Source organism: Mustela nivalis, assembly GCF_964662115.1.
Source record: "Mustela nivalis genome assembly, chromosome: 4".
In the NCBI taxonomy this organism is placed as follows: Eukaryota; Metazoa; Chordata; class Mammalia; order Carnivora; family Mustelidae; genus Mustela; species Mustela nivalis.
In genome coordinates this window covers 12,307,603-12,335,579 of record NC_139023.1, presented here as the reverse complement: position 1 = coordinate 12,335,579, position 27,977 = coordinate 12,307,603, and the positions used below count along the sequence as shown (strand labels likewise).

General features: G+C 36.4%; 1 protein-coding gene across 1 annotated transcript in view; it reads right to left on the bottom strand.

Annotated features, from left to right (window-relative positions):
- Positions 1–10,045: 10,045 nt before the first annotated feature.
- LOC309863157 (transmembrane protease serine 11E-like) overlaps positions 10,046–27,977 on the bottom strand; it is a 43,116-nt gene continuing 25,184 nt past the window's right edge. Inside the window, exons 6-10 of the mRNA XM_082727617.1 lie at positions 26,779–26,817; positions 24,934–25,111; positions 23,685–23,944; positions 22,961–23,103; positions 10,046–10,484 (exon numbers count right to left, since the gene is read on the bottom strand). Of these exons, the coding sequence (XP_082583743.1) occupies positions 10,323–10,484; positions 22,961–23,103; positions 23,685–23,944; positions 24,934–25,111; positions 26,779–26,817 (782 nt within the window). The 3' untranslated portion in view covers positions 10,046–10,322. The remainder of the gene's footprint in view (positions 10,485–22,960; positions 23,104–23,684; positions 23,945–24,933; positions 25,112–26,778; positions 26,818–27,977) is intronic.

Here is a 27,977-nt window from a genome sequence, read left to right as displayed (position 1 = left end):
AAGAGAAGGATCTGCATCTATGGTTGTTATGTATCAATTATAAAACAGCTTCTGCGTTTCTCCTCAGTCTTCTTCCTTTGGCAGGAAGAAGCCTGAAAATCAAGAGTATCTATTCATTTACACCACCAGAAGTGCTAGAATTAATAAGAGAAATATTCTAGTGCTGATAAAGGCTTCATTGCTGTGCATGCGGTCTGATACAAGTTGTTTCTTTGAAAATGTTTTGTGAATTTCTTGAATGTGTTAAAATGAAGTTGTTAAATTCTATATGTTCATATAAAAGGATATTAAGATAATAGCCCTATTATTAATATAGTGCCTTATTGTAGTAGAATATATGATTGGCCTTATATAGTTTCTAAGTGGTCAGTAGGGCTATAGGAGGACAATGCAGCAGGAGTGGTGGTAAATGTAGAATTGTGCACCAGAGGAGGTTAGGGTTGACGACTGGTGTGTGTTTGCATAGTAGACTATGTAAGATTGAGGAAGAAATGGGAAGCTACAAACATTTTGGTGCTATATTAACTTCTTTTGTGTGTGAACTATTTGGTTTCCCACCTCTAGAGGCTGGGTTGCCCACAGGATTGGTTTTACTGCCTTGAAGACACTTCACAGGGTTTGTGACTGCTGGGGTTCTACCCTGTATCTTGTTCCCATTCTGTCTTGCATCATGTGGCTGTCTGATAGGATGACAATTTATATCGGGGGAAAAAAATAAGCAATGTGTTCCACCAGGTAATGCATGTATGTTTTCATAGTAAAATATAAGAATTGATTTTTGAACTTCTTTCAAAAAGTATTGGTGAGTCATTCTTTTAAAAAAAAATCAAGTTGAAAGATAACTGATGACAGATCTTTCAAAAGCCTTCCAATATACAACATTGATTTCTGCCAAATCTGCCTGTAAGCCCATGTTCATCAAAGAGTGATCCACCAGCAAATGATTATTTAAAATGCACATTGCTAGACAACCCCAGCCCAAATGTATGCAGGTTTGGGAAGGGGGCCCAAAATGAATTGTTGACAAATATTTCTGGTGAGTTTATAGACACTTACGTGTGAAAAACATTGCTCTAAGAGTATTTGAATGAGTTATAACAATAAGAACAACAACAAAAAACTCCAGGAGCTAAGGGAGTTACTGTATATCCTTTAAAATTGTACAGGGTTTTAACCCTGAAAGGATGAGACCAGTGGTTTTTGACATGTACTGAAACTAGTAAAAGAATTAGGAGTATCCCCTTGGGTACCCAGCTGCCAGATTTTTTAAGAATCTAAATAAGGTCTGTAGTTTAACTAATAATACTGGACTAATGTTATTTCCTGTTCTTGGTAGTTGTCTTATGGTTATACAAAATATTTACATCAGACACAGTGAGGTGGGTAATTTAATAAAACACTTTTTATTATTTTTGCAACTTTCTATAAGTCAAAAATTAATTTGAAATGAAATGTTTTTTAAGCCACTAAAGCCTTTGAATAATCCTCAGTAAATCTTATTGCAGAAATAATAAATAAGTCCAGTATTTTGAATGACTGTGGCTGTATTGTCAAGCTTAAAAATTAAATAGCTGGTTATTTTACCAGCAAAATGAGTTTATTAGGAAATAGAATATTGCAATTCAGGATAAGCCAAGTATGGCACACTTAAAGTGTGAAGGGAAGGCTTTTCTAGGTCCATTCCTTTGTACCATACCTAGTTCATAGTATAACAGAGCTATGGTAATTGCTCTTTTCCTAGAGCAGGTCATCCTCCTAATTTTTTTTTTTTTTTTTTTTTAGGCAGTTGAGGGGAAGTAAAGAGCTCTTCCTGAGTCTGCTGGGTTTTGGTGTATTTTTAATCCAAAATAATCTTCATGCCACGATGGCCCATCCTGGAACCACATGCTCCCCTTGGGAGACCAAATATATATTAATTAGTATAAATCACAATATTACAATTGGATTAAGAATACATTATTAAAATAAATTCCACATGTTTCTTTTTACCTTTTTAAAAATATGTCTACTAGTGTGAGGTGATATCTCATTGTGGTTTTGATTTGTATTTCCCTGATGCCGAGTGATATGGAGCACTTTTTCATGTGTCTGTTGGCCATCTGGATGTCTTCTTTGCAGAAATGTCTGTTCATGTCCTCTGCCCATTTCTTGATTGGATTATTTGTTCTTTGGGTGTTGAGTTTGCTAAGTTCTTTATAGATATCACCTCACACCAGTCAGAATGGCTAAAATCAACAAGTCAGGAAATGACAGATGCTGGCGAGGATGCAGAGAAAGGGGAACCCTCCTCCACTGTTGGTGGGAATGCAAGCTGGTGCAGCCACTCTGGAAAACAGCATGGAGGTTCCTCAAAATGTTGAAAATAGAACTGCCCTATGACCCAGCAATTGCACTATTGGGTATTTACCCTAAAGATACAAATGTAGTGATCCAAAGGGGCACATGCACCCGAATGTTTATAGCAGCAATGTCCACAATAGCCAAACTATGGAAAGAACCTAGATGTCCATCAACTGATGAATGGATCAAGAAGATGTGGTATATATACACAATGGAATACTATGCAGCCATCAAAAGAAATGAAATCTTGCCATTTGCAACAACATGGATGGAACTAGAGCATATCATGCTTAGCGAAATAAGTCAAGCAGAGAAAGACAACTATCATATGATCTCCCTGATATGAGGAAGTGATGATGCAACATGGAGGCTTAAGTGGGTAGGAGAAGAACAAATGAAACAAGATGGGATTGGGAGGGAGACAAACCATAAGTGACTCTTAATCTCACAAAAGAAACTGAGGGTTGCTGGGGGGAGGGCGTTTGGGAGAAGGGGGTGGGATTATGGACATTGGGGAGGGTATGTGCTTTGGTGAGTGCTGTGAAGTGTGTAAACCTGGTGATTCACAGACCTGTACCCCTGGGGATAAAAATATATGTTTATAAAAAATAAAAAATTAAAAAAAAATATGTCTACTAAAAATTAAAATACATGTGTGGCCTACATTCTATTTCTGTTAGCACTGATCTAAAGATGATAGTCACTTTTATTATTTTGGCTTATTTTTTTATTGAACCTTTTAGAATGTAATGAGAACTTTGAAATCTATTCTAAGTTTGGTGGAAAGCCATTATAAGGTTTTAAAACAGAAAATGATGTGACCAAACATATTTCAAAAGGCTTCAAGTGGTGGTTGTGTAAAGCAAGAAACTGATTGTCAAGGCTGAGTAGGAGCAAGAGACAGAAAGTTAAAAGGCCTTTGTGGTTGTCTGGGTGAGAAACAGGGCTATTGGGACTGCAGAGGTCATAAGAAATTGTTGCAGTCTGTTAAGTTTTGAAAGTAGACCTGGTAGCATCCACTAATGGGTTAAATGTGGTGGAAAGTTTGGGGTCTGAGCAATTGGGTGCATGGTGATGCCACTGAGATGGTAACACTCAGAAAAAATATGGAATGGAAGTTGGAAATCAAGACCTCATTCTCAGACACGCCCTATTAGAGAGGGCTTTTAGGTCTATGGGGAGCTGTTAAATAGGCAATTGCTTATATGGGACCGGAGTTCATTGAAAAGGTTGTAGCTGGAAATACAAATTTTGGCAGTTGAGAAAACTGGAGACCAACTATTGTCATGGAATGGCCAGACAAGTTGATTAGCCCAATTGCTGTCTAAAGAGAGTGAGCTGCAGAAACAGGTTTCCAGTTACAGAATGAGTAAGTCACAGGGATGAAATGTACAGCATAGGAGATACAGTCAGTGGTATTGTAATAGTGTGTGTAATGAGAGATGGTAGCTACACTCACGGTAAGCATAGCATGATGTAAAAACTTGTCAAATCACTATGTTGTACACCTGAAACTAATGCTAGCATTGTGTGGCAACAATATTTCAGTAAACAAGTAAACAAATCAGCCTCAGGTTAACGGATGTGCCTTGATAACCATGAACAGGAAGCTAATTGTAAATAGCAGAAGCTCAAATGGAATGAAAGATTTTAGGAAGCTACTCTGCTATTATAAGTGCTTTTATGTTTATTTTTCCAGAATGAACTCTATTCCACAATAGTAAGAACAGCTGAAAATGATTACTGAACTAATGAATCTAATGTCTCTGGAATTTTGGAGCTTCAGAGAATAAAGGAAGTAGCAAATGATAGTCTTTTCAAAAGGAAGCAGATGATTCATTTACTAACAATGGACAAGTGAGGTTGAGTTTAGGCAAAATTCGAGAGGATGTTATTATTCTAAAAAAATTTCAGATGTGGGATGTGAGAGAAAGAGAGGAGTCAAGAGGTTTCGAGCCTGAACAGCTGGAAGAATGGCATTGACTGAGGTGAGGAAGATACTAGGTATCACATGTTTGGAGGCAAGACACATGGTGTTTGAAATGATTACTAGACATCTTAATGAAGATACAATAGGCAATTGGACATAAGAATTTGGATTTGAGGAGAGAGTTCTGTGGTAGAGATAAGAATCTGGAAATGTCATCATGTAGATGGTATTTAAAACCATGAAACTGGGGGCACCCGGGGCTCAATCAGTTAAGTGGCTAACTTCAGCTCAGGTCATGATCCCGGGTTCTGGGATTGAGCCCTGCATGAGGATCCCTGATCAGCAGGGAGTCTGCTTTCTCCCACTCCCTCTGCCACTCTCCCTGCTTACATGTTCTCTGTCAAATAAATAAACAAAATCTTAAAAACAAAAGCAAACAAACAAAACAAAACAAAAAACCCAAAACAAAACATGAACCTGAATGAGATCAGCAAGGAAGAGTAACAAGGTCTTAGACCTGGAGTCAGCCAACGTTAGGAGGTCAAGGACGAGGATGGCAACCAGAAAATGAGACTCACCTATGAGTACAAAGTTCGAGAGTAGTAGGAAATCAGAAATATGCAATGCCCTGAATGAAAAAGAAAGTTTAGGAAGGAGGAAGCAGAGATCAAGGGTGCCAATGCTGTTGATGAGACATTTAAGATAGTTTAAGATAATCTACCATTAGATTTAGCAACATGGAGACTAAAATGTCCTTGCAAAGAGCAGTTTTAGTGAAATTTTAGAGCCAAAATTTGACTGAAATGTGCTTAAGGAATAACAGAAGGACAGGTATAGGAGACAGTAAATACAGACTGATTTCTTCAAAAAGCTTTCCTACAACATCTTGGAGCAGCAACTGGTGGAGAAAGTGGCGTCAAGATAATTTTTTTGGGTGTATGTGTGTTTGTTGTTTATTTGTTTAAGATCAAGGAAATAACAAAAAGAAAATGACTAAGTAGGAAGGGGAGGGAAGAGTTGCGGGAGCAAATTAATTACGTAGGTGCGAGAAGGTGGGAGCTGGTATATAGGTGGAGGGATTGGCTTTCTATCAGAGCCCCGGGGGCAACAGGTAGGAAGGCCGACGTCAGGAGCAGCTACTGCCATGGGAATAGACGTGGTGAAGGGTTTCTTCTGAGAGCTTCAGTTTTCAGTGGAGGAGGTGAGAAGCGAGATCGTCCATGGAGAACCGGGATGGAGAAGGAGGCATCAGGGGAACTGAGGGGAGGAAAAGATGTGAAATAGACATCTAAGAGAACGGGAGGGCGACCAGCGAAGGGTCACATGATGTTGGGGAAGCACCGAGAGTCTACTGGAGGCTTGTGATCCTGAATTTGAAGTTAGACCTGTCAGTGTGGTTTTGTATTTTTCTCTAAACATGTTCAATGGCATGGTATAGGAAGAGAGTAGGTGGAGATTTGGATTTTTATCAGGGTTGTGGTAAAAAGCAAGTGTCATATGGCGGTGAAGCAAGAGAGAAGTCCATGAGTCAAAGGTATGTGTGGGGATGGACTGTGGTATTTACCTAAGCTGGGTACAGCTGTGCCAAAGTGGTATTGATTAATGGGTCAGTGTCAACTAAGGAAAATCTCCTACTTGCATGTCACAGGTGTCTGTCTTCCTCTCCACCCTGAGAGTTGTACACTAAAAACTTTATTAGGACAAAAAAATTGTAGTCATGATTATTAAAATTGAGACCAACAATATGTATGAATTATTTCCTTATACTGGAATCCATTCCACATGTACAGTGTAGAAATCGATACAGATGTGTCAGAAAACCATTAAGGACATTATGTATCAAGAAATAAACAGGTACAATATGATATGTGATATTATATGATAGGATCATTATATAATCCATACCTTTTATTCTGTATTTGATTGTGTACCCTGTGGGAAAGTGTGGGGAGCAAGATTATTTATCAAGCAATATGAGATACTTGGAAGTACTGTGGTAAAGCCCAGAATTATAAAAATTATAGCATAATACACTCATGAAGGCAATATTATTATTTTTTTCTACACAAAGTAATTCCTTTTTAAAAATTTCTCATGTATTGCTTTGTTTGCTTATTTTTATTACTACCATCATTCTTTATTTAATAAATCTTTATTGAGTATGTGCCATAAATAATAGACTTTACAATAAACTCTGAAGTTTATAAAAGTGAATCAGTCATGGTCCCTTCAGGGGACTGGCTAGTTGTTGAAATCAGGTCTATTCACACATATCTAAAAGCCATGGGAAGCAAATATATGTACAGAGAGATTAAAAAAAATGGTAAGAAGCCACCAGCAAAGAATTTGGCAGTTTCATAAAAAATTAAACATGTGCTTATCAAGTGATAATTAATGCACTCTCAGCTATTAATCTCAGAGGAATGAATGTTCACAAAAAAATCCTATACCACTGACACACAAATGTTGTAGTAGCTTTAATCATGAGAGTCAAAAATTGTACACAATTCAATTCAAATGCCCTTCAGTGACTGGATGGTTAAGCAAATTGTGGTATGTACCTACCATGGAATACTACTCAGCAACAAAAGAAGGAACCATTGACACACATGAATTGGATTGATGTCAATGGAATTATGTTGAGTGAAAAAGCTAACCTCTAAAGCTTTCATATTGTATGATTCCATTTATATACCATTCTTGAATAGACAAATTTATAAAGATACAGAACAGATTAGTGGTACCAGGTGTTAGAGACTGAGGACAGGGATAGGGAGAAAGCCAGGTGGCTGTGGGTAGCTTGAGATCAAACTATGCTATATCTTGTCTGTGGTGGTAGTTACACAAATCCATGCATGATAATATTACATAGAATTAAATACACACATACGCATATAATTGCATGTTTTTAAAACCAGTGAAATCTGAATAAGATTGATGGATTGAAGGATGATCTCAATGTCAACTTCCTGGTTATGGTATTATACTATAGCTAAGCAAGATGTTTATCATTGTGAGAAACTAGGTAAAGTATACACAGAACCCTTCTATATATACAGTATATAAGTATACACAGAACCTTACTATATACACAGAATTATATTTTACAACTGAATGTAAAAGTATGATTTTCTGAAAAAAAAGTTTAAAGTTTTTTTTTTTTTTTTTGATGGTAAGGAATTTCAGAAAAAAAAAGGATGTTATATCCTGTTGAGAGAGTCAAAGAAAGCTTCAAGGAATGGTCATCATTAAACAAGAAACCAGCTCATTCTGTTAGTCTAATTATCTCTTCATTTCAAAAATATTTATTCAAACTATTATGATCAAGTACCAATTGCTTAAAACAAGATTACAGTTTAATTACAATAGTTACAATAGATACCATTTCTTGAAACCTACTATATTCTAAGAACTGTGCTAAGCACTTTCCAACAGTATCTGATTTTAATCCCTACAATCAATCGTTTAAGGTAAATATCATTATCCCTGTCTCATAAGTGGGTATATTAAGGTTTAGAGTGTTCAATTAGGTGGCTTAAGTCACACAGTTAATATAAAATCTGGATTACTTCTAAAAAATCAATGAGTAAACAATAAGAAAGCTGTTTTCTGCATAATAAGAAAATAAATCAATATTTATTGAAAGCCTGTTACATACAGAGCACTTTACTAAGTACTGCGGGAGGAGAGATTAAAGATATAGAAGGAACTCCCTACCTCTTACACAATTAATAAATATTCTTCCAGTCATGACTTCTTAGCTTTCTCCAATGAGTTAAAATAGACATGTTCAAGAATGCTGAAGCTCTTTACGTGTTATCTTTCAAAAGAAATTATTTTAAAAACATGATATACTGTATTATCTATTTCTCTGTGCACATTAAGTTTGAACTGTTGTCCATATTTTCACTGTGACCCAAACTGTTTCTCAGATTTTTTTAAAAGAAAGTATCAAAAATATTTCTCTGAGTACTATGATGCTATTGTTAAATTAAACTTCTAAAATTTCTCCTTAAGTTAAGTCTCTTCAAGTTTGTTTGCAGAAGAAATTACTCAATTACCTATTATAAATTTTTAGTTTAGAAACACCCCCAGAAATCTGGAAAATATTAATCATGATGTAAATTTATACTTATTCATTTTTAAGTCACTTTAGAAGGAGAAATTGTATTTTGTTTGCTTGTTTTTTTTTTTTATAAGAACTTAATACAGAATTTGTACTATGGTTTTTATTACTTCAAGATCCAGACATCGGTATCCTTAGATTTTTCTACAGCTTGTAGGCGCCACCTAGAGGCCCACCTGCAGAATGTACTAAAACAGGGGAATCCATTTGGAATAGAACAGAGAGTGATTTTGTTTGAAATGTATTTAAATTTTTGTTTAAAATTCACCACTTGCATCAATTTTGTTTTTTCAAAACATCTATTAAATGAAACAAAAATAATTTATGCAAAATATTTCACACTGTCAATTCATGTCAGTTTCCATTTTATTTTAGCCAAGCACCTAAATCTGACCCTTTCATATGCCAATATTATTTGGGTGAGTCAAAGTCAAATTTTTCCTTCTCATATTGGTTTTCAAAGTGATTATGGTCCAATACAGAACTTGGATGAGTAACTGTATATGAGGAGGCAAGGGTAATGGAAAAATTTAGTGTAATCTCACCATGTTAACATAGCATAGATAATGGCATGAGTTGTAACTAATTTCATAATGGCCTAGATCACCTGCATGCTGTGTCTCTAACTGCTCAGTAGTTATTTACCAAAACTAAAATTATGAAAGTGGTTGATATTCGGCTTTTACTCTTCCGTTTTGTCTGCAAGCAATTAGTAATTCAGTGCTGTACTGGACATAGCAGGGTGGCAGCTTCCAGGATACATTCCTATGATATCTTCCCATCTCAGCCCAGAGAAGTCCAAGAGGTCAGTGGTCCAATCCTGGGCTGGAAATTCAGCAGCAGGCAAAAGCGTGCCATCACCTCAAAATGGAGTTCTGGCCTCCATTTGCATGACTGTATCTACACCCTAATACCTGGACCTTATTCCCGTCAAGGCTTTGTATTTGAAAAAACTTGAAAACGCAAATACAGAAGCACCTGGTGATAATCCTATTTCCTTCAAAATTCTGGACTGATTCTCTTGTCATTTTCTTCTTTTCAACAACAACAACAAATCTTAACACATAAGGTATACTGGTTGTTTTCAAATGAATTTCCATAACCTCAGATCTTAAAATAATTTGAAATACATTGAGTAGTATTATTTTCCCATATTCCCCTTCTTCCTGAACTATCATAATATCAACCAAATTGATGATATTGTTATTATATATTGATATCCTCAACAGTGAAATATTAAATAAATATTATTTGCTTTACCTTAGAACAAGTACATTATATAGAGTTTTTTAATTATTGTAGGCCACAGGAAAACAGAATCATCCCTACACTCATCTCTGTACTTGTTAGCTAGAAATGAAAATAAAACTGTATCTTGGTTTCTGTGCATTTCCTGAATTCCCATTCTTTTTTCAACATGAAGTATTTGGTGTTCTGGGGTCTGTTTGCTTGACCTGTTGTAACAAATGTGATCATTTTCCTCATACCATTAAGGGAGGGAAAAAACTCTTAATACTTCTTTGTGCATAAAAATATGTAGGTTTTTCGTTTTTTATATTCCCTTCCACTCTGTCCCACCCCTTGAAAGTGGAGATTTATTAAGATGAGAGATTCTGGGGAAATGAAAGAAGGAATCACTTCAAGTTGTATATATGCATAAGAAATTTATGTCAACGAGCCAAAATTTTGATGACAAAACTTCTAGAAAACAAGTGAATGCAAATCGGGACAGAACATATCTGCAGAGCAGGAAGCTCAGGGTGAAGCAGAGCTAGGAAAGAAACATGCACATCAAGCAGACAGTTTCGTTAGATGGGTCCAATCCGGGTGATCTGCAAGACTTCTTTTGGGATTCTGTCTCTCTGAGAACCTCTGAGCATGGTCCATACACAAACCATGTGTTCCATTCTACTAGGGTTTTCTCTCTTAGACACAAGTTTTGGAACGGATCCAGTCCCGGAAAGCAGTCACTCTAGTGTAAACACCGGGCTTATTGGGTTGGGCACATTCATCGCCCCAGCTCACTATTCCAGCAAGATACCAGATATCTCTGGCATCTGCACTAACCAGTGGTCCTCCGGAGTCACCCTACAGGAGAAGGGAGAAATTAGTCATTAATAATGCAGTTGATTACAGCAGCATTCTTTATTTTTCTGACTCCAGTTTAATGAAAGGGGCGATTTTCAAAAGTTTTCACTGTGCTCAAATGCAGAAGCCATACCCCCGTGTCAGTAATTCACATCAAGGAGAAGGTCTACTACCTAGGGTATTGGCTTACATTCGGGAGTCAGCACACCGAGATTAAAGGCACCATATCTTTGGAGAACAGTATTCTTCTCTGGTATATCTGAGAAGAGAATTCCTCATATCCCTTATCACTATGACATAGCTCCCCAAAGAAGGGTGAAGAGTCTATTACTGAGAAAAGCACAGACACCAGAGATGGACACCTGGGTTTAAATCTCAAGTCTGGTTCTTCCAGGTAGCTAAGACCTTTAATTTATATTTAATGCTCCTAATAATACCTACCTCCAGTGATAATTTTGAAGATCAAGTAAGACAGTATCAAGCGCTTAGCATAGAGCCTGGCATAAATCAGAACTTAGTAAAGACATGTTTAAAACCAGAAATTCCAATTGTCTATGCATTGTGAACTCTAGAGGCCTGTTTCTTCATACAGGTCATAAAAACAAGGTACAGGCTGATTTTTCCTCAAAATCCCGGGGTCTCTAATATTGACCACCCACTAAGTGTTCAGCACTCTATGGAGCTCTTAATTAATTACATATTATCTCATTAATTCGTGTAATTCTAGTAACAAAATGTGAAGTGAGGTTTCATTTTCTCCATTTTAACAATAAGGAAACCAAAACTCTCAGAAATTAAGTAACTTGCCTGATGGCACATGCTATTCAGGGGCAGAAATGAATTTGAATCCACAGCGGTCTAACTCAGAAGTCCAGATTTCTTGCCCTGCATTGTATTAACTTCCCTGTGCATTTACTTTTGTTCATGTAAAAATATTAGCTAATATTAACGGTAACTAAATTTGTAATAATGTGTCTGTAATTTTTAAATCAGTTAACAGTAAGTGTTTACCTATACCCTCAAATGTCAAAAGATAGTAAATACATGCCCTCAGGTACATACAAATAGATCATTTTGGTAACTGAAACCCAAGCCTATATGAAAGCACCGATTAGGATGAGGAAATAGAAGATTCCAGAGATCACAAAATTTAAAGCTATCTAAGAGAAAGGTACAAAAGAGTCTGAGAAATAAGTAATCAAAGAAAAAAGATAGCAGTGTACTTAACAGCCTTCCAAATTGTATCAGTATCGTATGATAATGTCTACTGACAAGTATCAAATAGGCAAAGACTGTCCTACTAAGACTAGTTAGCTTACACATGATTAGTGAATGGGGGAGTTAAATCAGTGTAAGATAGAGATTGTGATGGTTTATATGTGTTTTGTCTTAGGTAGGGAAGCCAGGGTAATGAGAACAGAATTATGATCTTCAGAAGAGGAAAAAGCTCTCAACTGAGCTGTTGCACAAGCAGAGGTCCTTGGGGCTCTACTTTTTTTTTTTTTAAGAATGTATTTATTTATTTGAGAGAGTGAATGAGAGAGAGCACAAGCTGGGGAGGGACAAAGGGAGGAACAGACTTCCCCCTGAGGAGGGAGCTTTGGGGCTCTCCTTTAATAAAATATTTGTAAAGTACCTGTGCCCTGGACTCCCCCTGCCAGAGAAACACAGCACAGCTTCACTCCCTCATGCATCCTGGCAGGTTACACTTTCTCCTCTACTCAGGGCTACCCTCTCATGTGCACTGCCTTGGCCCCAGCAAGCTGGTCCGTCCATTCTGTCATTTCTCTGCGTTTTTAACAAACCCCACGTAAGTAACCAGTCACCCTGGCCATTCTGCCTGCCCACACCGTCCAAGTTATTTTTCAAGACACAATTCTGCTGCTGTTGTTAATTCTCTGGGTAAAAAGTTGCATAGCCTTTGAGGGATCTGTTGGTCTGTCTCTGGCCCTTTTTTCCCATAAATCCTGTTCTTTTCAGTGAGTGGTGTAGTGTGAAACAGGAAATTTAATAAGGATTACATATCATAACAGAAACTTTGAAACTAGAAGCCAAACCAGGAAGTCAATTTAGTGGTTACGATATGAAGTAATGAAGGAATAGACAAGGGTGTTAGACAAAAAGTATGGGGCAGAGATACATTTGGAAGACATGGTAAAAGAGAAAAATATCTCCAAAGACTTAATCGATTAGATGTGAAGAAGATCTAAAAGGAAAAGTAGACTTCAACAATAAGGAAACCCAGTAACATAAAGGAGAAACTTGAAAATGGAAAAACAGATACAGACATACCTCATTTTATTATGCTTTCTTTATTGTGCTTTAAAGACACTGGTTTGTTTTTGTTTTTGTTTTTTACAAATAGAAGGTTTGTGACAAAGTAAAAAGTTACTTTGTCAAGTAACTCTGCCAGTGCTGTTTTTCCATTTTGTGTCTCTGTGTCCCAGTTTGGCAATTCTCATAATATTTCTAACCTTTTCATTATCATATTTATTATGGTGATCTGTGATCAGCGATCTTTGATGTTACTATTGTAATTGTTTGGGGGTGCTATGAACTGTGCCCTGTATAAGAGGGGAAACTTAATAAATGTGTGTAGTCTGACTGCTCTACCAGCAAGCTATTCCCCCATCTCTCTCCCTCTCTTCAGGCCTCTCTGTTCCCCAAAAAGCAATAATATTGAAATTAGGCCAATTAATAACCCTACAGGGGCCTCTAAATATTCAAGTGAGAGGAAAGTTGTGTGTTTCTCAGTCTAACCAGAAGGTAGAAATAATTAAGCTTAGTGAGGAAGTATGTCAAGAGCTGAGACAAGCGGGAAGTTAAGCCTCTTGCATCAAACAGCCAAGTTATGAATGCAAAGGAAAAGTTCTTGAAGGAAATGAAAACAGCTACCCCCGTGAACACAGGAGTGATAAGAAAACAAAACAGACTTATTGCTGATGATGGAGTTTCAGTGGTCTGGACAGAAGAAACAAATCACAACATTATGTTAAGCAAAAACCTAGTCCAGAAAAAGGCTCTAACACTCTTCAGTTCTGTGAAGGCTGCAGGAGCTCAGGAAGCTGCAGAAGGAAAGGTCAAAGCTGGCAGAGATTGGCTCATGAGGGTTAAGGAGTTGTCAGCATAACATCAAAGTGCAAGGTGACAAGGCAGCTGCCAATATAGAAGCTGCACTAGCAGCTGTAGCTAAGAAAATTCATGAAGATGGCTTCACTAAACAACAGATTTTCTAATTTTTTAAGATTATATTTATTTATTTGACAGAGAAAAAGTCTGAGAGAGCACATGCAGGGGAAGCAGCAGAAGGAGAGGGAAAAGCAACTCCCTGCTGAGCAGGGTGATGGATGCTGATCCCAGGACTCTGGGATCATAACCTGAGCCGAAGGCAGATGCTTAACCAACTGAGCCACACAGGTGCCCCAAAACAGATTTTCAATATAGGTGAAACAGCCTTCTACTGGAAAAAGATCCTATCTAAGACTTTCATAGCTAAAGAAGATAAGTCAATGTCTGGCTTCAAAGCTTCAAGGACAGGCTGACTCGCCAGTTAGGAGCTTATGCAGCTGGTGACTTTAAGCTGAAACTAAGGCTCACATACCATTCTGAAAAATCCTAGGAATCTTAAGAATTATGATACATCTACTCTTCCTTTGTTATAGAAATAGAGCAAGGCCTGAATGATTGCACATCTGTTTACAACATGCTTTACAAAATATTTTAAGCCCGCTGTTGAGAATGACAGCTCAGAAAAAAGGATTTCTTTCAAAATATTACTGCTCATTGGCAGTACATCTGGTTCCCCAAGAGCTCTGGTAGAGATGTACTGCAAGATTAATGTCGTTTTCATACCTGCAAACATGTGGGCCAAGTAATAATTTTGACTTTCAAGTCTTATTATTTAAGAAGTACATTTTGTAAGGCTATCGCTGCCATAGATAGTGATTCCTTTAAAGTAAATTGAAAATCTTCAGCAAAGAAAGCACCATTCTAGATGCCTTTAAGAACATTTATGAGTAATGGGAAGAGGTCAAAATATCAACATTAAATGGAATTTGGAAGAAGTTGATTTCAACCGTTAGGGATAAATTTAGGGTTTGAGACTCGAGTGGATGAAATCATGGCAAATGTGTTACAAATGGCCACAGTCACCAAACTATGGAAAGAACCAAGATGCCCTTCAACAGACAACTGGATAAAGAAGATATGGTCCATGTATACTACGGAGTATTATGCCTCCATCAGAAAGGGTGAATATGCAACTGTTGTATCAACATGGACGGGACTGGCAGAGATTATGCTGAGGGAAATAAGTCAAGCAGAGAGAGTCAATTATCATATGGTTTTGCTTATTTGTGGAGCATAAGGAATAACAAGGAGGACATGGGGAGATGGAGAAGAGAAGTGAATTGGGGGAAATTGGAGGGGGAGACAAAGCATGAGAGACTGTGGACTCTGAGAAACAAACTGAGGGTTTTGCGGGAGGTAGGAGGACGGGTGAGCCTGGTGGTGGGGATTATGGAGGGCACGTATTACATGGAGCACTGAGTGTGGTGCATAAACAATGAATTCTGGAACACTGAAAATAAATTTAAAAAAATAAATAAAAATTAAAAAAAAATAGCAAAAGAATTAGAATTAGAAGTGGAGCCTTACGATGGGACTGAATTACTGCAATCTCACCATATAACTTTAATGGACAAGGAATTGCCTCTTATGAATGAACAAAGAAAGTGGTTTCTTGAGATGGAATCGACTCCCAGTGAAGATGTTGTGAAGATTGTTGAAATTATAACAAAGGACTTAGAATATAAATTTAGTTGGTAAAGCAGTGGCAGAGTTTGAGATGATTGACTCCAATTTGAAAGAAGTTCTACGGTGGATAAAATGCTATCAAACAGCATTGCATGCTATAGAGAAATCATCTGTGAAAGGAAAAGTCTATGTGGCAAACTTCTTTATTGTCTTATTTTGAGAAATTGACTAAGCCTCCCAACCTTCAGCAACCACCACTGTGATCAGTCAGCAGCCATCAATACTGAGGCAATATTCTCTAGCAGGAAAAAAATTACAGCTCACTGAAAGCTCAGATGATGATTAGCAACTTTTAGCAATAAAATATTTTTAAATTATAGTATATGCATTGGTTATTTTATACATAATGTTATTGTATACCTAACAGAGTACAGTTGAGTGTAAAAATAACTTTTATATGCACTGAGAAACAGAAAAAACCATTTGATTCATTTCATTGTGGTAGCCTGGAATGGAACCCACAGTATCTTCAAGGTATGCCTGTAACGTTTCATAATGCCTGTTGAGTTTGAGATGGCACATATACAAGTTTTAATCTTATACTAAAAACTTAAAACTTATAAATGAAAACGTTTTTGGAGTAGGTGGAAATGTGAGACTGAACTGGGCAAGAGTTTAATTCTGATTACATAGATTTGGAAGTCATTAAAAGGACAACTGAGTTCAGAGAAAAGATAGTTTCTTTCAGTGAGTAGATAGAGAAGAGAGAAAATTTTCACCCAAGACCTGAGTCTTAATGGATAGTTAGTCTTAAACAGGGAGAGAGAAAGAGAAAGCAGGATAAAGAACCAGGAATGATAGTGAAATAAGTCAAGCGGAGAAAGACAACTATCATATGATCTCCCTGATATGAGGAAGTGGTGATGCAACATGGGAGCTTAAGTGGGTAGGAGAAGAATAGATGAAACAAGATGGGATTGGGAGGGAGACAAACCATAAGTGACTCTTAATCTCACAAAACAAACTGAGGGTTGCTGGGGGAGGGGGGTTGGGAGAAAGGGGGTGGGGTTATGGACATTGTGGGGGGTGTGCTTTGGTGAGTGCTGTGGGGTGTGTGGACCTGGCGATTCACAGACCTGTACCCCTGGGGATAAAAATATATGTTTATAAAAAATAAAAAAATTAAAAAAAAAAAAGAGCCAGAAATGAGTGGTAGGAGAAAGAGGAGGGGAAATCAGCACATTTCAGGATTATAGAACCCAAAGAAGAATCTATTTTAAGAAAGAGGAGGTAGCCAAATGTCACTGAGAAGAAGATCCAAGTAAAGATTTTTGCATATGATGATATTGATGAATTTTGAGATTTTAAAGTATATGGAACTGGTCAAGTGTCAAAAATTGTGAACACTGGGGACGCCTGGGTGGCTCGGTTGGTTGGACAACTGCTTTCAGCTCAGGTCATGATCCCGGAGTCCTGGAATTGAGTCCCGCATCAGGCTCCCAGCTCCATGGGGAGTCTGCTTTTCTCTCTGACCTTCTCTTCACTCATGTTCTCTCTCACATAAATAAATAAAATCTTAAAAAAATAATTGTGAACACTGGACCTAAAATGGGGAAAAAAAAAACATGGTGCCAGAGATAGGAAAAAATTGGTTTTCAGAAGTAGGAAAGCAGGGTTTTATAATCACAAACTGAAACTTTGTTCCTTCTCTTTAATTCCCCAAATTATAAGGAAAAGGAACATTCACATCAAATACCATCATGGAAGTGGCATTGTAGAGTAGAGAGCATATTTACAGATGAAATTATATGACATCTGGGATTTACTTCAAAATAGATCTGAAAAAATAGGGTGGAGAAGGAAGAGATGAGAAGATTGTGTTAAGATATGTAGGAATGAGGGACGCCTGGGTGGCTCAGTGGGTTAAAGCCTCTGCCTTCAGCTCAGGTCATGATCTCAGGGTCCTGGGATCGAGCCCCACATTGGGCTCTCTGCTAGGCGGGGAGCCTGCTTCCCCCACTCTCTCTGCCGCCTCTCTGCCTACTTGTGATCTCTGTTTGTCAAATAAATAAATAAAATCTTAAAAAAAAAGAAGATATATAGGGATGAAGTAAAATTGGTCATGAGCTGATAATTGTTGAAGCTAAGTGATGAGTACATTGGGGTTCATTATATAACTCTCTTTACTTATACATACATTAGGAAATTTTCTGTAATAAATAATTTATAATACAAAAGAGTCATACAGCTCTTCCTTGCATACTTTATAGAAGCTGAGATATTTGAACAAAAATCATAAATGATGATCACAAATGCAAAATCATATGTTTTGGTAATGTTAGAGGCAAGTAAGACCAGAGATTAAGGCAAGAGAAGATCTAGAATATCTAAACTATGATTCTATGACTATCAAGAAGCCAAATAAAATATAATTGATTCTTGCTATTCATAGCAGTTCTTTTTTATGAAGTTGCCATAAACCCTGAATTAGTGAATACTGAATCATTGCTCCAGGGGGAAATAAAGGGTTTGATTTCCATGAGCTTCTGGTCTTATCTTCATCAACTGATCAACACATATCCATATTTTATGTATGCTTCACTTAAAGACACATTAAGATCTATTATTAATTCATTCATGTGGAACTCATAGCCAACAGCACTGTAACTCATGCCTGTATGACACTTACCTAACACACAAATTTTCTCCATGTGGCACATCACAGACTTCTTGTACCTTACTTCAGCACTACACTTGGGAACTATTTTAAATGGTGAAGTTACCAACAAAAATGAGAAAAATGTGGCACTAAATACACCAAAAAAGATACACAAATTTATGGTATGAGAGCTGAAATAAGAAGGCAGCACATTTCCTTTTGACCTCAGGTGGGAACATGCACATTGGGTGACTCATATTTTTTGCTATTCTGCCTTATCAAGTGCCTTGATAATTGATTTGGGATTTACAAACAAATTTTAGCAAATACATGAATTCATAGGCACAGAGTCTGCAAATAATGAAGGCTATGGGTATATTTTCATGTGTTTCTTTTATTCAATTGGTTTTATTTTAGTATTTTATTCACAAGATCAACTTGAATTTTCTGTAGAATTTTGTAATGGGAACTATCTATATTGTCCCTTGTCTTCCTCCAGGAATAATCAGGGTCTCAGAGTGGACAAAGAAACACAATGAGTTAAGTCTAATCTTTAGTGTTTGCTAAGAGTATGGAGAAAGGTCAGCTGGGTGAAAGAGTTTAATGTAGCAAATTGAACAATGCTGAATTGACTGACCCAGAGGTAAAAGTTGGGAAAGGACAATGATGAAGTCAGTCATGGATTAATGGAAGTAAAGTCAATGAAAGAAAAAAAAAAATGTAGTGTATATGTAAGAGAGAAAAAACATGAAAAGTTGAAAAAAAATTCTTAGAAATGAACAATAAATCACTATATGGATCTAGACTGTAGAATATATAGAATAACATGTAATTTCAAAAACCAATTTGAAACTTAGAGGAGTGCACATTAAACATAAGATCTGTCAAATCACAAAATTAAAATTATACCCATGGAATGAGTATTGGCCTTGATTCTATCAGCAATGTAGATGAAGACATAGAGATCATAGCTGTCATAGCAGGCAAACAGTGCTAGCTTGTGTGCTGGAAAGCAAAAGCAGGGTTCAAAATGATGTCTATGCTCTAGACAAAGGTAGAATAGAATTACTTATTTTTACCCAAACTAAATTTAAAAGATAATAATTAATTAATTTTTTTTTAAACTGGACTTTAGAAATAAATATAAAAAAACACTGAAAAGTAGATAGAAGATGCCAGGAGACCTAGGAACCCGAGGACTCAAGGAATGATAAAATAATGAGCTCCCTGGATTTGCTTTTTTGCTCTACTTATCCTGAACATAGAGCTTATAAAAATGTTAATCTAGCAACCTGCCAACAGATATGGATGAAAAAATAGCCCCGTGAAAACCTTTCTTTCTCTAGTCAAAGAAACTGAAGTGGGGCAATCTATGGAGGACAAAAAAAATCCTTTTATTTTTTATTTATATATACTTTTAAATATTTTATTTATTTACTTGACAGAGAGATAACACAAGCAGGGGGAGTGGGAGAGGGAGAAGTAGGTTTCCCACTGCGTAGGGAGCCTGATCCTAGGACACTGGGATCATGACCTGAACCAAAGGCAGATGCTAACAACTGAGCCACCTAGGTGCCCCTGGAGGACAAAAGCTTTTAGATACTACCTGCTCTACTCCAACCAAACACAGAAAAACTGTGGCCCTATCTTAACCCCCAACAGTAAAGGCAAAGTGGGGAGCCTAGGCTTCTACCCCTACCAGGCTGTAAGATCCCCTCCTCCACCAGAGAAGGCTGAGTTGGAAACTAAACTTTGATTTCTGCCAGGTGATAATGAAACCCTTCTCTTTCTTTCCTATGGTGACCAGCTAGAGAGCATAGACTATAACTCTGTAGAAATGAGGCCTACCTTTCTCACTTAGGGTGATGTCAGAGGAGACCTCGTGCAAAGTCAGGGCTATCCCCACTGCCAATAGTAATGAGGCCACTACCCCATGATGTCTGTGGAGGCCACAAATGGAGCAGTAACAAGGTTCTCCCGGCCAGACTGGTATCAGAGGAAGCTTAATACAGAGCCTAAAATCCCACTTCCATCCAGCAGTAACAAAGCTCTTCTCCTCTATTTGGGTGTCAAAGGAAGATCAGTAGGAAATGAGGTAGAACCTACCTATTCCAGCCAGTGTTATGTGAGAGGAAGCATGCTAAAACAGAAGAATTTAAATAAGATCCAGAGTTTTATAATACTCAAAATGTCCAAGATATACCTGGAAATCACTTATCATACCAAGAACTAGAAAATCTCAACTTGAAAAAGAAAAGACAATCAACAGATAGACTGAGATGAGACAGATAGTGAAATTTTCTGACAAAGATTTTAAAGCAGGCATTACAAAAATGTCTTAATGAGCAATTACCACTATGCTTGAAACAAATTAAAAAATAAGAAGTTTCAGCAAAGAAATAGCAGATATACAGAAGGATCAAATAGATATACTAGAACTGAAAAATGAAATAATTAAAAACCTGTTTGGATGGGCTCAATAGGATAAAGATGACAGAAGAGAGAATCGGTGATCTTGAAGACAGAATGGCAGAAATTACACAATCTGAGCAATACAATCAGGAATGGGGATGGGGGAATAAAAATAAGCTCAGGGACATCTGATACTGACAAAACAACTAACATTGCTATTATTAGGCTCCCAGAAGGATACAAAAAAGAAAGTGGGGCTAGGAAATTATTCAAAGAAATAATGGTGGAAATTTTCCCAAGTTTGTCAACAGACATGAATCTGCACATCCAAAAAGCTGAGTAAGGACATTTTACTTATTGCTATAAACAAACAAACAAACAAACAAACAGAGTAAACCCAAAACAGGATAACCCAAAGAAATCCATGCCAAGACACAATCAAACTTTTGATAAAAACTTTTTGATAAAAGATAAAGACAAAGAAAAGTCTTGAACACAGCAATAAAGAAATGGCAGATCATCTATAGGTAAAAAACAATTCTGGTAATAATACATCTCTCACCAGAAATTCACAGAGGCCATGATCTAAATGCTGAAAGAAAAGAACTGTCAATCCCAAATTCTATATCTGACAAAATTATGGTCCAGGAATGAATAAGAAATGAAGAATTTTGTAGACAGTAAAAGTGAGGGAATTTGTCATTAGCAGATGTACATTAAAAACAAGGCTAAAGGAAGTTTCTAAAACAGTAAAAAATGATAAGAAAAAATCTTAGAAAACCAGGAAGGAATAAAGAACAAAATTATGAATAAACAGACTTTTCTTCAACTCTTGAAGGAAAGTGGAACTTGAAGCAAAAACATTATCTAATGTGGTTCTCAATGTATGTAGAGGAAATATTAAAATTTACATTAATACTATCATTATAAATGTGGAAACATAAAGACGCTTAAAGGGAAGTAAGTTTTCTTACTAGTAAAATCTCAACACCAGTAGACTGTGTTAAGTTGTGTATATACAACTGAGAGGAACCACAAAAATTTTTCCACAGAGATAGCCTAGTCAAAAATACTAGTAGATAAATCAAAATAGAATTCTTAAAAAAAAAAAAAAGCTACAGTATGATTCTATTTATATAACACTGTCAAAATTACAAAATTGTAGAGATGGAAAACAGATTCATGATTTGCAGGTGTTAGTAATGAAAGAGTGATACAGGATTTACATTGGCCATAGCAACTGCTTTCTAGATATGTCTCTAGAGGCAAGGGAAACAAAAACAACTTCATCATTATAAAAAGCTTCTGCACAATGAAAGAAACAATCAACAGAACTACAAGGCAACTTCCAGAATGGAACAAGATTTTTGCAAATTATGTATCTGATAAAGGGTTAGTATCTAAAATATATAAAGAACTTATAAAACTCAACACCCCAAAAATGAGTAATCCAATTTAAAAATGTACAGAAGACATGAATGGACATTTTTCCAAAGAGGACATACAGATGGATAAAAGACACGTGAAAAGATGCTCCGCATCACTCATCATCAGGGAAATGCATATTAAAACTACAATGAGATAGCACCTCACACTTGTCAGAATGACTAAAATCAATAATACAAGAAATAGCAGGTGCTGGCCAGAATGTAGAGAAAGGGGAAAAACCCTCTTTCACTGTTGGTAGGAATGCAAACTGGTGCAGCCACTCTGGAAAACAGTAGGGAGATTTCTCAAAATGTTAAAAATGAAATTACCCTGTGATCCAGCAATTTGCTCTTCTATGTATTTACCCAAAGAATACAAAAATACTAATTCAAAGGGATACATGTACCCCAATGTTATAGCAGCACTATATACAACAACCAAATTATGTCCTTCAACTGATGAATAGACAAAGAAGATGTAGGAGTGTGTGTGTGTGTGTGTGTGTGTGTAATAGAATATTACTCAGCCACAAAAGAGAATGAAATATGCCATTTGCAATGACACTGATGGAACTAGGGAGTATTATGTTAAGCGATACAAGTCAGATAAAGATAAATGCCATATGATTTCCTCATATGCAGAATTTAATAAACAAAAAAAGCAAGCAAAGGGGAAAAAAAGAGAATGTGAGGTAAACCAAGAAACAGAGTCTTAGCTATTAAGAACAAACTGATGGAATCCAGAGGGGACTGGGTGGGGGGATGGTTGAAATAGGTGATGGAGATTAAGGCGTGCACTTGTGATGAGCATGGGGTGTTGTGCGGAAGTGCTGAATCACTGCATTATACACTGGCAACTAATATTACACTGTATGTTAACTAACTGGAATTTAAATAAAGATTTAGGAAAAAAAAGAAAGTGATAGAGAAATAGGTGTTACTATAAAGAAGATCTTTGTGGTGATGGAATAATTCTCAACTGCAGTGATGGTTACACAGATCTGCATATGTAACAAAATGCCATTGAACTAGAAGCACACATTGCACCGATGTCAATTTCCTAGCTTTTATATTGTACTATAGGAATGTGAGATATAACATTTGTGGAAAATGAATCAAAGAACATGGGAAATCCCTCTATATACTTTCTATAAATCTCTAATAAATTCAAAATAAAAAATGAAGAAAAATTCTGCAGCATACTACTAGGTCAAACCACATACCTGGCACGCATCTCTTTTTCCTTTCAAGGAGCCAGCACATAACATTCTAGGAGTTATGGCACCATTATAAGATTGGGGTTCATTACAGGTTTGAGTGTCTATGAGATCCACCTGTACTTGCCAAAGATGATTTTGACTACTACCTAAAGGGAAAAAATAGTCTTTATATTTGTATATATACATATATTCTAAAAACCTCAGGAAAATCAAAATTATTAAATGAGATGGCAATATAGAATATGTTTTTTTTCAGGTACAGTCATATTTTGGGAAAGAATTACTTCTTAACTACTTTAAATGAAAAGTTAGGTACTTATAAGAGAATCTCAAGTTGTTCAAGTGACTTCCATCTCGTGGCAAAACTTGGAATCTTATTTCAATAGAGAGAATGGTGACCTTATGATTCTCTCATCTTCACAATTGGGTATATTAATGATACCCAATCTCTTATGTGGTCAATTCCCTATTAAAAAGTTCAGCCATGTTTATTGGACACCTTACCAAGCACCATTACTACAGTAATAGTGAGGCGCTTGATAGCAACCTATAGCAATGAAGGAATGTGTGTGTCTTTTAAATGACCTTGTTCACAAATGGGGTCAGAGTTTCCCACGTCCATATTACCAACCTGCCAACATATTTTGGCATAATGACACTCCATTCTTTAAATGCCTTAGAATACCAAGTTGAGTTCCTATGGTTTGACTTCTCTTCAAATGCTCACCGTCATTTTGCAGTGCTCCAAATCCTGTCACAAACATCTCACTGCCTGGGTGAAACTCATGGGATGCATCAGGGAGACAAATCCTATGTACTGCATTTGTGTAGGGAACAGGGCTGGAAAGCTCTGCAACTGAAATATCATAGTCATGTGATGGATACTTATATTTTTCATGGACAACTATTCTTCTGAGTCTTCGTTTCATCTTTGGAGGGTTTATTGTTACTCCAAAGGAAACAGTCCATCTGTCTGGGTCCTTATACCTGAGGGAAAAGTTCAAAGAATAAATTCTCCTTAACCATACTACCAGTGTAATGACTTATATTAATAATAATTTAAGCTGCTGGAGTCAATATAAGTTTTCTTTTTAAAATTACAGTTTCTATGTATAGAAACAAACTCTTTCTAATCTGAGAATCAGACTCAGGAGTACCATCAGGTAGAAAAGCCACAGTAGCATGGTTGTTGGAAGACACATGCCACTCTGCATCTGAGTTGTTCAGCCCAGATCGTAGGACTTTTTGACATTTCTAGGAATCAGTGACCCCGAGAAACATATGGGAAGCATATTTTGTACAGAATGAAAGAACCAAATGTATTTTATGCACCTTGTTCCCTACCCACAAACACACATTTCTCTGAAAACTGAAAGAGCTATGCATAAATATAACAAAGTGGTACTATCCTATATACACAGGTATTTTGCATTGGGTTGAAAGGTCTCCATTCTTTGTCATACAACTAGTCAACTTACTCAGCTGTATAATTTACTACCAAATTTCTTCATACTTAATTCTTTCTTGACACGTGGAATTTCCCCACTGAGATGAAACCAACTATCCCCAACCCCATCTCTCATAGACATACAGCAAAGATATATATATGGGTCTTTGACATCAAGCTCAAAGTCAAAAGATGATGTTAACATTTCTTTAAAACTCTTGCTTCTTTTGACAAATTATTATTTATTTATCAATGGATAATTTATCTACATGTATTTTGAAGCCATTTCCATTTCCAGACTATTAAACCTCTTACTAAGGATTATGAGACATATATTTTGACATATATTTTATGTCAATTTTTTGTGACATATATTTGAGATACACTTTATTGTACCTCTTTGTGACATATATTTTATCTTTATATTAAACTCATCTCTTTCCAACTTCTTGAGGTATTTCCTTCCTGGCAAGCCGCAACGCACTTTGCTTATCCCCAGTCGTTCACAAGCCAGTCATTCAGGACTTACGTTCTAAAGCAGTGAGCAGCACTCACAAGCCACGTGCTGTTAATTAGAGTTGCCCCACAGCGATGGGTGCCATCCCATTGCAGGCTAGCTTGCCACGGCCATTCGCCCTCTTCCACCTGTGTCCCACCGACGATTCGCAGACTCTGACTTGCAGTTTTACTCCTCCGTGTCCCACAGCCTGCCAAAGAGAGATGATGCCTTACTTCACCGTGCTTTTAAGTGTCAAATTGTGTCACTATCTCAAATTTCTTTTGTACTTTGTGCTCCAACAGTATCAGACATTTTCTCCTCTTACTTTTCCTTTAGGTATAGCCGTTCATTAATTTAACAATTACTTATCTTGTAAGATTTAAGTCAACCATTACCTCCACTATGAGGCCTTCTCTCACAATTCCTCTGCCCCCAAACTAGATTAGTTACGGCTCTTTTGATACTTCCATCATTGTTGTCACCTTCATCATCAGCATCATCATCTGTGTGTGTGTGTATAATTATACACATAGCTACATTAATGTCTGTCTCTATATACATGTGTATGTGCTAATATAGTTACCAGTACTAATTATATATATACTAGTTATATATATTATATATACACACTACTTATATATTATTTATATATAATAATATAAAACCTGTAACAGATTTTATTATATATACACTAATTACATATACATATATACTACATATACATTAACTCTCTATATACATATATTACATAATTTTATATATAATGTATATAAAGTTTATAACAGGGTTTCTCAACACTGACACTATTAACATTTTGAGATGGGTAATTCCTTGTTGTGGACAGCTGTGCCAGTCATCACAGGATATTCAGAAGAATTCCCTCACCTACACATATTAGATGCCAGTAGCATCCCCCCTTGAAATCATGATAACCAAAATGTTAACCAGGCATGACCATGTGGGGGTCAAAATTTCCCGTTTGAGAACCACTGCTTTAGAATTATGTGTTCATGCATTAGTCTCATACACCTACTCTCATTAGAGTATGAGCTGTTTTAGACAAGGATTATATCTCATTCATTTTACATCCCTTTTGCCTTATATACCAGTAGCACACAACAGTTTCATAATAAATATTGGTGGAAAGAATATACATCATTGAGGTTAACAGGATTATTCTTGTTTCTCATGTTCAATCAAGTTTGTGAATTAACCAATATTCTAAGGGGTGAGTAGCACATTTCCTTCCATCTTTTAAGATACGGACATTATGTACAAATTCCATAATTACCAAATATATCCTCTCAATCATGACGGGGGACTCTGCTGTAGAGGAAGGGAAATACTAAGCCTAGAGTCAATACTTTTAAAATATGGGTGAAGATATTATCTGAGCCTTTAGTAATTTTATTGATATATACTCCAACCCCCTAATTGTTTAAATTTCCATAATATGAGATTAATGACATCATGCAGATTTTATTTAGTGTAGAGTAATAATAAGTTTCTGCCTGTAGCTAAAAAATACCAACATAAAGATGACTTTCATATAATCTTTAAAAAATGTTTATGAGAGTGTATCGTAGATATCTGCTATTAGAATATTGAGTCTTTTCTCCCTTTTTTAACAACTGTACAACTCATTTCCACTAGACACCTGCTGGGCAGCTATCTATCCACTCCATAGTTCTCCAATTTTTTTTGTTCTTTAGTAATAAAAGTGTAACTCAATGATAAGATAAAGTATCCTGTGCTTTGCACAGACCAATCAAATTTTATTCTGACCCTATAATATCACACAAAGTAAGCCTAAATGATTTAGTGTTAACTTTTTACATTCCGGTAATGCAATTTTAATAAATATATTACACTTACAGCTGTTTAGAAAGTTGTCTGTTTCTGTCTTGTTGATTTCTGAAATACACAGAAATGGTGAATAGAACAGGGCCAGCACATCAGAATTTCATAATGCCTCTGAGTACTTCAAATAGGAAAGGCTGATTAATTCCATTATAAGACAGAACCTCTAGGTTTAAAAAAAAAAAAAAAAAGCAATGCTGTTAGAATATCATAGAGAGAGCGTGTTCATTGCCTTGGGAAAAGGGAGGTCTAAACAGTGTTTCTTAATCTTAAATTTTAGCATGGATAATAGTCACATAAGGAGCATCTTTAACCTGTCAATTCCTGTTCCTCTCCCAGTAATTCTGATTAAGTAGTTTTGTCCCAGGAGGCCATGTTTTCTGTTTGAAGCAGAGCTTCCTTAGAACTCAGAAAGAAGGCAATAGCATTCTACTAAACACAAAACACCCAAGGACCCTATTATAACCTTTTTTGCTCCCATTTTTCTTATATTAGCCAATAGCTTCTGCTGAAAATAATGACATACAAGGACTTTCCAGTTCTTTCTTGCTTAAGCTAAAGGTAGAGAGCAATGGTAAAATGTGCACATTAACAACAAAGGAAATAAAAATTGTCAAACTAGCCTTGCATAGTGTTTCCATTGTTCTGGGAAGAGTCAAATTCATGCATGTGTGAGCTATGAAACACAATTGTACACATACTTAAATTCTTTTGCATTTATATTTGAAATCAATATTTTACAATATGAAGATGGATAATATAACTATTGCTAGTATTTTAAAATTCTAATTTTTTCATTTAGAATGGCATTGATTAGCAAACAAAAAATACCATGACAAGTCCAGAGAGACTGTAGAAAAAAGAAAAGTCATATTTTAATACCCTTAACAATACATTTTTGTTGCTTTTTGAAGAGTCCAACATTTTGCACTAGCTAGTTCTAATTACTCAAACCTTCCTTCCTAAGCAAGCAGGGTAGGTGATCATCAGGTCAGGCCTCAGGTTAGATCTATCAGCTTTTATGCTAGCACACTATGTTCATACTTTCTACTTGTTCCATGTCCAATACTGTGTCCACTAGTCACATGTCCCTACTAAGTTCTTGAAATGCAGCTAGTCTTAACTGAAATGTGCTATAAATATAAAGTATACACTAGATTTCAAAGCCTTAGTACAAAAAAAATATAAAATGTCTTAGGGATAATTTTTCTGTT